Source organism: Acomys russatus, chromosome 1, assembly GCF_903995435.1.
Source record: "Acomys russatus chromosome 1, mAcoRus1.1, whole genome shotgun sequence".
Lineage (NCBI taxonomy): Eukaryota > Metazoa > Chordata > Mammalia > Rodentia > Muridae > Acomys > Acomys russatus.
The window spans coordinates 68,806,074-68,821,045 of NC_067137.1; the positions used below are offsets into that span (position 1 = coordinate 68,806,074).

The window sequence follows — 14,972 nt, forward strand, 5'->3', positions numbered from 1 at the left end:
TAATTTAGGTTTCTCTGTACTGTCCATTAAAGGCTGGACTTTTAATGACACTTCTTTTATTATTATTGAGAAAAAATTTCATACAATATATTTGGTCATGTTTTCCCCTCTCCCGAGTTGGCTCTTTGATCCTCCTCACCTCCCTGTACACATAAATTTATATTCTTTCTTCCTCTCTTTAAAACACAAATGAACAGAACCACAAAATGAAAAGCAAGAAACACACACACACACACACACACACACACACACACACACACACTATAAAACCAAAAGGTATGATCAAAAGACCAATAGGACAAAAATTGCACAAAACAAAATGAGACAAATGGTCTACAAAAATACCATTTAACAGTGTTTCTTTATTATACTTGCGTTTGAATAGTGTCAATGCAGATTATAGTTTACCTTTTGCCACTCAACCTTGTTGGAACTGGTTTTCTCTTCATTTCCCCACTTTTAAAAATATGGGCTGCTTTATTCTAGATTGTCCTCCACTCACCTCTTTATAGATGTTTAAAGAAACTTTAATTACTGGCTGCTGTTGTTGCTTTGGAAACTGGGATGGTCTGAAAGTGGAAGACAACCTGTTTTATTTTCTTTAACTGCTGCCTTAAACTTTGTAAATGGACATCGCTCACAATTTAGTAGCTGGGAGTAGATTCATGAGTGCAGAATTCCAAAGCTGATGAAACAGTGCAATTGGCATCTAAGTGACCCTGTGCATGCCATTGCTTATCTGCATTGCTTTAAGCTCATTTAGTTAGCAAGATTATGTATTAAAACAAACATTGACAGCAGGCAACAAGTATTTTACCTTCAATAAATAGTTACTGTCAGATTACCAATGAAGCAGAAACTTCTTGATTTTCTTTTTCTTTTTTTTTTTTTGCCCCTAAAAATCCTTGCATTTAGTGCATTAAGCAAAGTAGTGTGGCCACACACAGAGTCAGGGTCTTTTCTTTTTTATGTCTTAGTGTTTCAAAGAATGACAAATAGTCCTGCTTAAAGAGAGTGTGCTGTAAAAACACATGGGCTTTCTTGAGAATGCCAAAAATATTTGTAGATCTTACTGATATCTATTTGCTATTTTAATCCATGAAAGCTGATTTTTAGAAATTTCCATTATAGAGAAACTAGACTGAAGTGCAGGGGAAGGAAAAAACGACATGTAAAGTGGTTACTTTGTAAAGGAGAATATTGGAAAAATATTGCCAAAAGGTTTTAATATACCGGTTCTTTGTTTTTAACCAACCCATCTTTTCTCGCCAGTGCTAGCCCTCAAAGTAAGTGATTGCCCTGGGGACTCACTTATTGCTGTTTAGTTCAGTATACCAAGAGAGATTCAGTTGCTAATCTGATATATATATATATATATATATATATATATATATATATATATATATATATATATATATATAAAAAATCAGTAGTGTGATCTGAAGCATACTCTACTAGCCAAGACCTGTCATAAGCAGGGTGGCAGTTCCAGTGAACTTGACATGGGAGCTTACATTTTTGTTACTTTCCCTGCTTCCTTTCTCCCCATCTCTAACTTCCCCCTTCTCTCCATTTTACAGTAAGGGAGAACCGAAAGCCCTGCACTCCTGGACACTGCTTTTCACTCTCCCAGTTAGAGTTCTTGTCTCAGACCTTTCACTGGTTTTAGATTTACTTCTTTTTCTTCCTTGCACTGTTCACAAGTGTTATGCCTTGTCCCTGCTGATCTATGCTATTCAGGAAAGGTCATAGACTTTTGTGTGTGTGGCTGAATATGCATGTAGTATACCTAGCAAATGGATAAATGCTACATAATGAATTTCAGTAACAATAAAAATAAAATGAGTAATTCTATAGTCTGTGTATATTCATTTTATCCATTCCTTTTCTAAAGATGTTTAGAAAAGTTGACAATATAATTTGCAAGCTCAAGAACTAGGATTCTGATACTGTCCCAGACAATTCCAAAATGTATATTCTCTATATTATGCTACTAGTTGAGGTTTTCTAGAGACATGGACCAGTATACAGAGCAGCACTTGACCACTGGGAAAAGGATCAAAATAAGACAAGACAAAACGAACAAGCAAACAACCCCCAAAACACAAGACCAATACAACGCTTGGGAAAAACCACATAAAATACAACCCCCACACCTCAAAATCAAACGGGTAGAGAATAAGGCAGAAAATGAAGGGGAAAAAACTCTGCAGAAGCATCTGTCATCAAGGCGTTGTCTGAAGGATGTTTAGACATGATCAGAAGGGCACACAGCACTCTGTCTTTGTGTCTTGTCCTTCAAGCTGAAACAGTTGACATCTGCTATGTGAGAGGCTGTTCTAAATGCACTTACTTTTTTAAAGCCAAGACTTATGGGCAAATGAGAATTTTAAAAGTATTTAAATGCAGGCAGTCCAACCCCAGAACCACACTCTTGCGTTCTAAAAGTCAGGCAAGATGCTAGATGCCTTTAAACTTGAGAGCAGCTAGTCAGGTGGAGAGAGCAGCAGAGGCACTGTGCTGAGTGAAGGAGCGAGGATGGATTGCAGGTGGGAAAAGACAGCAGAGTGCCCAGCTCGCCTGATAAAGCCTTGTCTTTGAGGAGGACGATGTCTGAAGTGTGCTGGTAATGAGATGTGCTTGGATCCCACCCAGCAGCTGCTGATTCGGGGACCTAGCCAAACTAGGCCTGTTCCAAAGAAAGGGTGATCTCTCACTACAGAATTACTATGAGGGTTAGAATGAGAGTTAGAAAGCACCCAGCACACAGCCTGGCACACATTAGGTGCTTCAAAAGGTTGATTGGATGACTTCTTTGCTCCTTTGGAGAGAGGCTCATTTAAGGAAAGGGAAGGGGTGTGATACCCAAAGACATAGTGCTTCACTGCTAAGTCTCCGTAGTATGGGTATTGTTATATTGTTTCTTCAGCAGAGGAAGAAACCTGAGACTGAGTTACAGAATTCAAGAGAGGAGAGACCATTGGAGGAATGAGGATTTTGCTTTAGACCCAGTTATTGTGTGGTGTGTGTAAGACATGTTGCTTGGTGTGAAGCTCTGGGAATTTCCCAACGCTACAATATTAAATTTATGATAAACCATCATTATAGTTTAGTGTCTGATCTCTGTACTTCACTGTTCTTTTTAGAGCCTGAACTGAACTTTCAGGGTCAGTCTATTTCTTACCTAACACCCATAAAATGATGAAAGATACTCACTTTACTTCCCGTTACAGAATTCCACAAGCTCATCCCATTCCTCATCTTCATGACCTGTGCACCAAAGTCCCAGCTGTGGAGTTGCCTGTGGATCTGCACCTGGCTTCTCGAGTGTGTCACACTTCTGACAAGAAAGGTCACAAGGCCATGCTTGGAGTGTTGGGGTCATCTATTTTAGGTGATTGCTGTATAGATGAACAGAGAGATAGGTAAGAGTTTTCTGGTTATTTTGTTTTATACTATCAAAAATATTCAAAGACATGGAGAAAATGAGAGAGAGAGAGAGAGAGAGAGAGAGAGAGAGAGAGAGAGAGAGAGAGAGAGAGAGAGAGAGAGAGGCTTCATCAATGGCAGAGCCCTTATGGTATAGCCTTTACAATGGTTTCTTTGGAAAATAAGTTTTCAGCACATGAACATTGAGAGTCACAGTCATCCATAGCAGTAACTTTTCATAAGGAAATTTGAGCCATCAACTCAGTTCTATAAGAGTATTACATAGATTATTTCATTTTTTAACTTTATGGCAACTCTGGGATACAAATGTGGAAACTGAGACTCATGAAAGTTAAGCAGTTTATCTCATTTTATGCTGTTAAAAGAAGCTCAGTTTGGGGAGGAGAGCTGGAGAGGGTGTTTGAGCCAGAGTCCACTATCATTCTTTGGTCCTAGACAGTGTATAGAAGCCAAGGTTTTGGAGTCCACTCCAGGTCTCTGTGTGTTTCCCTTCCTCTGGAATCCACACATTGTTCTGCGAACAGTGTTTGATCCACAGTGTCCTCAGAAGAGCAAAGGGGCAGAGAGCTGATGTTTGCACAGTAGCATCAACATTCTGAGCACAGTGGTGCCTGCTTTTGCATATGTTTTCTATTTAGAATTTTCTACTGTTAAGGGAGAAGTCAGGATTTCCATTTTATTCATCAAGAAATTTAGGCTTCATGATATCAAGTTACTTGCCAAAGTTATCTCTGACTAGTGAATGGAATCCAGGATTGCCTAACTCAGTTTTATCCTCAAACATTTTCCCATCCTTTTGCCCATGTTTTATATATATATTTGACTTTTTTGTCATAATCACCCCTCCTGATTAAAATTTAACACTCTAGATATGCTGTGTATCTGCATTCCTATACTCATAAATATAAAGAAAAATAGTTTCTCATCCTACCCTCCTCATACTCAGAGTGTGCGTTTTCACCTCCATGGAGTCAGTGTCTCCTGTCCACCAGCAGCACTTGCTCTAGTCTCCTACCTTTAAAAAGATTAGGGAGGACTCAGAAAAACTCCATTACCCACATTAAGAATAATAAAAAATTAAATATTAAATTAAATCTAGTCCTTTTCAGAATTAAGTTTATTCCAGACATACAAGAGTAAGAATGTAAAAGATCACATCTCACTGTATTCACACATTACTTTACTCTTTGCATTGTGCATTCTGAACCCTTTCCTCAGATTAACTTTTAGTATAAGTTGGAGCACTGTATGCATTCTTTCACAGTTTACAAGTCATCCATTTTTTCCTGGTTTTCAGCAACCAGAATGAATTTTAATTTGACTCCTTGAAAGAAAGAATCCAAACCAGTATAATACTTAATTCTTTTTTTTTTTTTTAGAAGTCTAACTTTATTATTAACTACAATCATTTCCATGGTCCCAGTCACAGAGAGCTAAATTCATATATATGTCTGTATGCAGAGAAAGAACATTTATAACCAATGTTTATATCTGTCCAGAATCATTATGGATAAGAAAGTATTTAGAAAGGCAACCGAAGACGTAACAGTTAAAAGGCATTTGCGTGGATTAGGTTTTGTTGTGGTTCCCTGCTTTGACAGTGAGATGGAACTGTATCTGTAAAATGGTCATTCCCTATGCTTGAGCTGTTTACAAAAGCGCCAACATCATACTTAATTCTTATCGAAACATAATGTATTTTCAGGATGCATATGCCAACACAACATAGATCTGAAGCCTCTTAGTTTTGTCAAGTCAGCGATAACTTTTTGAAAATCAATGTGTGGGGTTTGGAAATTTAGGAATTGTTTCATCATCTCTAATGAACAATAATAGCCTAAATCTGGGAGTACAAAATAATGACTGTGTAGAATCTAGTAGGCACGAGATTCCATCAGTGTAAAATAAGACTGTGTAGAATCTAGTAGGTGCGAGACTCTACTTTCTTTTTCCTTTAGTCCTGAAGACGGAACTCAGACCTGGAGCATGCCAGGCAAGTTCTGTGCCACTGAGCTACACAACCAAACTCTATAGTTTCCAGGCATTTCCATGCATACTCCAGAGGCCAAGCATCCTTTTGAGTACTTACAGCTTGTATTATTCAGTGTTAAAAATGCTGCTTTCTTTCCAATTCTAAGTTTTTCTTTTTCCAAGAGAGTAAGTAAATGCTCTGTTTGATACTGCAATTCCTGGCAATTTGTTCCTAAGTACCAAATAAGAAGTTAACTTAAAAACTGAATATTTAATTCTCTAGCATCCGTATCTTGAGAATTATCTTACTAAACATAGCTTTACCATTTCAAAACATGTCTGTCTGCGGAGCCTACAAGTTGAGGGAAATGTGTAATCTTTCCTGCTCTAATAAGAATTCTGAGGAAAGGTGGCTGTAAGCACAAATCCTCTCACCTAGTGGATTTGCTTTTGCTGTAGTAAGAGCACTGAACTCTCAATCATTATATGTCTAGTTAAGAAGCCTTAGTGCTTTGCTAATTCTACAATAGCAATTGTTATTTCTGGAAAATACCAAGAATATTTTAACAGGATATGCACTAATGTTTGTTCAAAAATAGCCAAGGTACTAGTCAAATGTACATGTATAAAACTGTTAAATATTCCAAGGAGTGGAATAGCTGGGTCTTGCAAAAGCCCTATTCCCAATTTTTTGATATAGCACCAGATAGATTTCCAAAGTGGTTGTACTAGTTTGCATTCCCACCAGCAATGAAGGAGTGTTCCTCTCTCTCCACATCCTCGCCAGCATGTGGTGTCACTTGAATTTTTGATCTTTGCCATTCTGATAGGTGTAAGATGGAATCTCAGAGTTGTTTTGATTTGCATTTCCCTGATGACTAAGGAGGTTGAGCATTTCTTTAAGTGTTTCTCAGCCATTCAATATTCTGTTGAGAATTCTTGTTTAGTTCTGAGCTCCATTTCTCAATGGGGTTATTTGGTTTGGTGGTGTTTAATTTCTTGAGTTCTTTATATATTTTGGATATTAGACCTTTGTCAGATGTAGGGTTGGTGAAGATCTTTTCCCAGTCTGTAGGCTGTCACTTCTTGGAATATACCCAGAAGATGCTCCACCACACATCAAGAAGATTTGTTCAACCATGTTCATAGCAGTCTTATTCATAATAGCCAGAACCTGGAAACAGCCTAAGTGTCCCTCAGTAGAAGAATGGATAAAGAAATTGTGGTACATTTACACTATGAAATACTACTCAGCTCTTAAAAACAAGGAATCCCCAAAATTTGTGGACAAATGGACTGAACTAAAAAATAATCATAATGAGTGAGTTAACCCAGAAGCAGAAAGAGTCAAATGGTATATACTCACTTATATCTGGACACTAGCCCAAGGGGCATGTCCCAAGAATGTCTTCACTTACCAGGAAAGTGGGACAGAGGGGAGGATATCCTATTGGGACTGTAGGTGAGAGAAGCATGGGTGAATGGGGAAATAGAAGAATCCAGAGGGTCCTAGAAACCTACAAGAAGAACATTATGATGGGCAGATCTGGGCCCAGGGGTCCTGCTCAAACTATGGCACCAGCCAAGGACAATGCATGCAGTAAACTTTGAACCCCTACCCAGATCTACCCAAAGGACAGGAAATTCTTCACAGTTGAGTGGAGAGTGGGTTCTGACTTTCACACGAACTCTGGTGTCCCATATTTGACCATGTCCTTTGGATGGGGTGACCTGGTGGCACTCAGAGGAGGGATAGCAGGCTACCAAGAAGAGACTTGATACCCTATGAGCATATACAAGGGAAAGAGGTCCCCTCAGTCACAATCATAGGGGAAGGGAGTAAGGGGAAAATGGGAGGGAAGGAGGAATGGGATAACAATTTATATATAATATGAATAAATTAATAAAATATATTTTAAAAACGGTTAAATATTTCACACTGAATCTTCTACTTTAAGATGAATTTTGCATTTTGTGGAGATATTTATCGACATTTACTTAGCTGTCCTAGTGTGGACTTGCTACATTTGAGTGCTGTGGTTTAAACCTAGGGCCTTGTGCATGCTGGGTGACTGTTCTCCCTCTGAGTTATGCCTCTCAGCTTTGGTATGGACTTTTGCTGTTCTTTTAGAGGCGATCCATCTCTATGAAATCCAGGCTGGCCTAAAACTTTAGATATACTCCAGGCCAATTTCAAAGTTGTAGCAATCTTCCTGAATTGAGCCTGTGAAGCAGGAGAAAAATCATTGAAACCATTGAGACGTTTGCATTTTTTAGTAGGTTAGTATGCAGCTGTTGAGACATTGCTTGTCAATACATGTACTGAAATAACAAATGACATTCTATAGTGTCACCCACGCTAGATTATGTGTGAACAGTAAATTTGTTTAATATATTCTCTAATATACCAAGTTCTGGTGGTATTTATGAAAACTCATGGCACTGTTCAATCTCTTGCCATCCTTTTAAGTGTAGCTTGATTTTTGTAAACTGGCACCCCTCACATCATCTGGTGAGGAAACAAACAACCACACAGATAAGATACTCACTTGGAAGTGTGCGCGCACACACACATATACACACACACAGACACACACACAGTTCAATCCTTATGCATATATATGTGTGCACACATATATATTGAATATGTGGATATGTATGTCTGCACACATATACATATGTGTATATATATGTATATGCACAGACATATTATACATTATATGTATATATATATACACACACACATGTATATATGTATGGGGATTTAACCCAGGGCCTATTGCATGCTAGGAAATCACTATTGTTTATGTCATTTACCTAAAAACAATCTTTTGGGCTAGAGAGGTGGCTCAGCAATTAAGAGCACTGATTGCATCTCTGGAGGATCAGGGTTCAGATCCCAGCATCCACATGGCAGTTCAATTGTCTGTATCTCCAGTTGCAGGAGCTGTGGTACCTTCAGGCTTCTTCGGACACCAGGCATGCAAGTGGTGCACAAACACGCATGCAGGCAAAAAGCCCATTCTTAGAAAATAAAATAAAAAATTTAAAAACCAAACATCTTTTGTTGTTTTAAAACCTACATTTGGTAAGGTTGAACATTTTCTATGTGTTTTATAGCTAATCAGTTCTCCTTTTGAAAATTGTAACCTCGCTGTCTTGGAGTTGTTATTATCCTTTTTGACTTGTAAATGGTTGTTTTATGCTTTCCACATATACTGAAGGCATTTTAAAAAACTTGACTCTTCAATTATGTCTATGGTGTTTTATGGAATACAGAAGTTTTGATTTGTATACAGTAAAACTTCTGTGGAATGGGGGTCAGTACAGGGCCATGTACAGTAGTTCAGGCTAGCTTGGAACTTACTGTGTAGCTGGGGTAGCCTCCAATTCATTATGATCTTTCTACCTCAGCCTACTGAGTGTTGAGACTCAAGGCAGGAGTCCACACCCTGATCTCTAGCACACCTTTCTTTAAGTGTTTTAGCCTTGGTGTCATTAACATAAAAGAGATTTTTACACTTACATTTAAATGCTTTATACTACCTTTCCTGAGAAAAATTACCCCACCCATCTATAATTTATTCTGTAATCATTTAAATAACCTCTTCTTTTCTCACTGATTTGGAATTACAACTGAGTTAGCTTTTTCGCTGTTACTCTACAAGATACCTGAGAATGGGCACTCACAAAAGGCTTATTTGGTGCTCAATAGGGGAGATTAAAGGAAATTATGCCAGCTTCTGCTCAGCTCTCAGGATGGACTGGCAAAAAATAGAATCACAAAAGGCAGGAACATGGGCGTGAGAGATCCCGGGGTAGGAAAGGAAGCCCTGATCGTGTCTGCCTCCACCTTTATATTGTTACCTTTGTCCATTGCTGTGACAAGAGTTGAAATGAAAACCCAAAGAAGGAAGTAATTGTTTTGGATCATGGTTTGAGGACATGCAGTGTGCCCTGGTTAAGAAAAACATGGCAGACTTCAAGGAGGTGGCAACATTTACCTGGGGGTCCTGACATCTGGGAGGCAAGGAGGTGCATGGCTGGGCTTAGCTCTCTTTCTCTCGTGTTCATTTTATTCATTCTGGGATCCCAGCCCTTGGATCCACATTCAGGATAGATTTCTCCCCTCAGGCTTGTCAAGGAATGTCTCCCGGGTGATTCCAAATGCAGTTAGTTTGAGGCTGAAGATGGACTCTTCACTTTCTCCTAGCATCACCACAAGGAAGACCAAGCTCTTAGCACGTTATTCTTGCAGAGCACATCGATGCTAGCCAAGCCATGGCACTGCCTTTATATTTTAGGGTCCGTGATTTTGAGTCTGTTTCTGGACACTTGCTCTATTTCACTGGTTTGTTGATGCAAAACTATTTTGTTGGCTTACATGAGTCCAAAAAGAGATGGTAGCAGAAGCGCTGCCCTGCAAACATTGGCTGACCTCAACCAATTGTCCCCGTTGCCAGTTTCCTGATGCAGAGAGATGCTTAGGGCATGAATTTCAGAACCTTTAACTAACTTGGCTTCAGATCACAAATTATTGGTAATTTCTGTAGATAGATCATTAGTATCACTCATCAAAACAGTAGCACTAACAAAAGGCTAAAGGGTTATAGTTAAATGCCTATTTTTATAATTTGTTAAAAATTAATATTTTAATGACTACATAAAATATAAAAGAACATTAAACAAGGAAAATAATTGTATAAAATCTTGCCATTCAGAAATGATAATTGCATGTTAATTTTTATTTCCTTCTCTGCATGTGACTATGAGTTCTTAGTGTGTCTATGCATCTATGTGCAACTGCATGTGTGGGGGCATATATGTGCCTATATAGGGGGCATGCATGTGCACATATATGTAGATACCAGAGGAAATTCTTAGACATCCTTCCTCATACACCATCTACCATCTTTTTTGACACAGTTATTGACTTGGAACTCAATGAGTAGACTGGTCTGGCTGGCCAGTGAGCCCCAGCGATATACCTGTGTCTACCTCCCTAGTATTTAAGGGCAGGCCACCATTCCCAGCTTTAAGAATTCACTTAAATTTTTTAGAATTATAATATAATTATATAATTTCCCTCTTTCCTTCTCTTACTCCAAGCTGTCCCATATACACTTCTATCCCCTGCTCTTCCAGAGAAACCATGTTTGGTTCCCAGCACCCACTTCTGGTGGCTGACAACCATCTGTAACTTTAACTGCAGAAAAGCAGACACCTTTGTCTAGCCTCTGCAGACACCTGAACACATGTGCCATATAGATACAGACAGAAATACATGTGCATCAATAAAAACAAAATCTTCAGAAACAACAAATCACAAGAAAACAACCAATCAACCAACCAACCAAATATCTTCAGAAACATTATTCGTGTCTTCATTTTGCAGTGGCACTTAGAACAAGTGGTTACTTTTCTGCGAAGCTGGTTTCCATTGCTCCTGGGAATCCACACCGAGCTCTTTGTCTGCTTCTCTGGCATGCCCCTATCACCTGACGTTTAAAATCTTATTTTCATTTGTGTGTGTTTATTCATACGTGCACACACACACACACACACACACACACATACACCACACACCTCTCTCTCTCTGCCTCTCTGTCTCTCTCTCTGTCTCTCTCTCTGTCCTCTCTCTCTCTCTCTCTCTCTCTCTCTCTCTCTCTCTCTCTCTCTCTCTCTCTGTATGTGTGCATGTGCTCACATGAATGCAGGTATGTGCAGAAGCCAGAAGTGTTGGATCTTCTTGGAGTGCTGGAAACTGACCTTGGGAACTTTGTAAGAACTCGCTAGCCATCTTTCCAGTCCCTGTCTCCATTCTTGTCTCCTCCCTCTTGATGTGAGTGTCCAGGGCTTAAACTGTGGCCTCTTTTCACATCTGCTTATACTCTCAAAGTGAGCTTCTCAAGGTCCATGGCTTGAAATGGCATCTGCATGCTGATGAGTATTAATTATTCAGGTGAGTGCATAGCGATGCTCTTCATGGCGCTTTGTATATCACTGCACATCACCCACATTTAGGATGGTTCTTTCCACCCCAATTAGCCCAGTCTAGAAACTCTCACTGGCATCCTGGAAGTTTGTCTCCTAGGTGATTCTAGATGCTAGTAAGTTGACAATCAGTATCTAACATCCCACTTGTTCCTGTTACTTACTTTTAATATGAGATAAGAACTTGAATCCAGCCTGTGGTTTTATTGGCATGTAATTTACTACTCCCCTCCCAGATTCTTATAGGAGTTTATATTTCACCAGCATAACATTTGGGGGTGGACTGCTTTATAATGAACTTTTCCTTGTTCGTACAAAGCCCTCCTGAAATGCTACTATATCTCTTCAATTGAGGATTTTCCTATTTTGTTTGACTAATGTTTACATTGTATTTATCTTATGCTTTTCTTTATAAACACCAAGTAGCTATAGACTGGATCCTAATTTTGTATTCTTCATGTATATCTCTTGTTTGCTTATATTAATCTCTCAAACTTCTGCTCATCAGTGCTTTCGTGTTTTGAGGTACGATGTTTAAACATCACAATCCGCACTTCAGCAGTCACAGGAGGATTTGTCTTAGTCACTTAAGGGAAGTGTATGGCTTCATTTGATTACCCGTTTCATCCCCTGTAGACCATAATGAATCTTTCAAAGATATTTTTGTTTCCCCTTGACGTTATTCATTTGGCTCCTTGACTTTATTTCTTTTTTCTAGGTTCTCATAACAGAACTACTATTGTATTTTTCTGTGTGCTCACATTTGAAGGAAGACTGAAGAAAGGACTTTTCTGGCTACCCAAAATAATACAGATCAGGTTTCTTTGACAGTACATTGTTCAGTTTGGAAGTACTAAAATCCTACTGTGAGATTTTAAGTAGAATAATCAGAGCTAAAGGTTTATAGTCCCCTTATTCAGAATACTGAAATATTGGGGAAAAAGGAAACAGGATCTGAAAACTTAACATTTTCCCCTCAGTGATTGTTGAGACTATATTAAAAATGATCTTTTCCATTGGATTATATATATCATAACAGTTGTTATAGGCTTCTCCGTGAACACATATATTGCATATATTTTATAAGAATGACACTTCACTAATTTGAAAGCTACTACTCCTTTGAAGAGACATGAAGTGTAGTGTGTTGAGAGAGATGTTTAATTATCTTAGCATTATTATCTCTACATTATATGACTTACAAATGAGCTGTATGAAGAATGCTTATACTTGGGAGATTTCATCCAACTCCTTTAAGTAAGTTAGTGATATTTGGTAGGAAAATAGGAAATTATGCAATGGAGATGAAGAGAGTTGTCTGTAGTAACAAGTATGCAGTATATAAAATATTTTATTTTCCAAATGAAGAAACTGCACCATGGCATTTAGGAAGCTGGTTCATATGTACATAGCTGGTAAAAGCTAGGATTCAGACTCAGGTGGCCCTTGAATCTTGGTGGGGTTTTTATTGTATCTCATTGCCTCATGCACCTGTGCCTCTCTGTTCTCTTTATGCTTTGTCCTGAACACTCATTCTCACCGTGAGTCCCTTGTTGCATAGGAAAAAGCATGCCTACTCACCCTTGGTGGTTCACATTTGTTCCATTGCCATCTAATATTGGAATCAGATTGTTTGCCTATAGTGTGGTAGGGGATTGTATCTTAATTCTTTTTTCATTTACTACTTTTTTATTTATATATTCATTCATATCCCCGTCATAGCTCCTTCCCTCTTCTCCTCTCAGTCCCACTCTCCCTCCCTCCCCCATCTCTCTATCCCTTAGTCCTCAGATAAGGGGAGCCCCCACTACTAACCCACACCAACACATCATATCGAACCAGGACTGAGCACATCTTCTTCCCCTGTGGCCTGATGAGGCAGGGGGAAGTGACTGAAAAGGTACAGAGTCCCTGTCAGAGATAGCCCCTGCTCCCGTTTCTAGGGGACCTATATGAAGACCAAGCTGCCCATTAGGTACATATGTATAGGGGCCCTAGGTCAAGTCCATACATGGTCCTTGGTTGGTGCATCAGTTTCCACAAGCCCAACCTGGCCCCAAGGTTAGCTGACTCTGTTGGACCTCTTGTGGAGCTTCTGTCCCCTCTTTCTTGGTCCTTCTAATTTTCACCTTATTCTTCCACAAGACTGCCTGCGCTCTTCCCAGTGTTTGGCTGTGAGTTTCAGCATCTGTTTCAATCCACTGTTGGATGGAGTCTCTCAGAGGACAGTTATGCTAGTCTCCTGTCTGCAGGCATAGTAGAGCGTCATTAATAGTGTCAGGGGTTGGTTCTCTTGCCTGGGGTGGGTCTCAGGTTGAGCCAGGCAATGGTTGGACATTCCGTCCATCTCTGCTCTATCTTTATCCCTACACATCTTGTAGGCAGGGAAAGTTTTGGGTTGAAGTTGTGAGTGGGTTGGTGTTTCCCTCCCTCCACGAGGGTCCAGTCTAGTCAGAGGGTGTCCTCTTCAGGCTCCATGACTGAAGTCTTCACTGAGTCTCAGCTAGAGCCATCCCCATATCTTCCCGGGAGCCTACCCTTTGTAGGTCTCCACCTTGTCTCAGACATGCCCCACTCATGGTTTCTCTTCTCTCTGTAAGCCCTCTGTCACCCTGTCCCCTCTCTGGAGTTTGATCTACACCTTCATTTCTCTCCATGTTCACTCTCCAACCCTGTTCCTTCTCTTTAACAACTTCTATTGTCTATTCTGTTTCCACATCTGAGTAATATTTAAGCATCTTCCCGTGGGTTTTTCTTGTTACTTATCTTCTTTGGGTCTGTGGATTGTAGTAGTATGGTTAGCCTGTAATATATGGCTAAAATATTCTTACAAGTGAGTACATACCATGCCTGTATTTCTGGGTGAGTTAGTTTACTCAGGATGATCTTTTCTAGTTCCATTCATTTGCTTGAAATTTGAAGATTTCCTTGTTTTTAACAGCATAGCAGTATTCCATTCTGTAAATGTACCACAGATTCTTTATCTATTCTTTTGTTGAGGGTCATTTGGGTTGTTTCTAGATTCTGGCTATTACGAATAAAGCAGTTATGAACATAGTTGAGCAAATGTCTTTGTTGTACTGTGGAGCATCTTTTGGGTGTATGCCCAGGGTGGTGTAGCTGGGTCTTGAGGTAGAACTATACCTAAATTTCTGAGAAAGCGCCAGATTGATTTCCAAAGTGGTTGTACAAGTTTGCACTCCCACCAGTAATGGAGGAGTGTTCACCTTTCCCTACATCCTTGCTGCATGTGCTGTCACTTGAATTTTTGATCTTAGCCATTCTGAAGGACGTGAGATGGAATCTCAGAGTCATTCTGATGCACATTTCCCTGATGACTAAGGACATTGAGCATTTCTTTAAGTGATTCTCAACCATTTGAGTTTTCTCTGTTGAGAATTCTGTTTAGCTCTAAACTACCTGTGACCTCCAAGCCTGCCCACACAAGGGGCAACAAGATAGCTAAAGGACAGTGAATTTTAGTTCTTGATTTTGCTAGTGTTTGTTCCCTTCTAGGCATCTAGACAGAGGATGTTGCTAACTGTGAGGGGTGTCCT

The 14,972-nt window shown here is 39.5% G+C and overlaps 1 protein-coding gene across 1 annotated transcript in view; it reads left to right on the forward strand.

The window, feature by feature from the left end:
* The window catches only part of Ttc6 (tetratricopeptide repeat domain 6), a 168,268-nt gene that overhangs the window by 56,405 nt on the left and 96,891 nt on the right, over window positions 1–14,972 (forward strand). Inside the window, exon 5 of the mRNA XM_051146503.1 lies at window positions 3,234–3,425. Within this exon, the coding sequence (XP_051002460.1) occupies window positions 3,234–3,425 (192 nt within the window). The remainder of the gene's footprint in view (window positions 1–3,233; window positions 3,426–14,972) is intronic.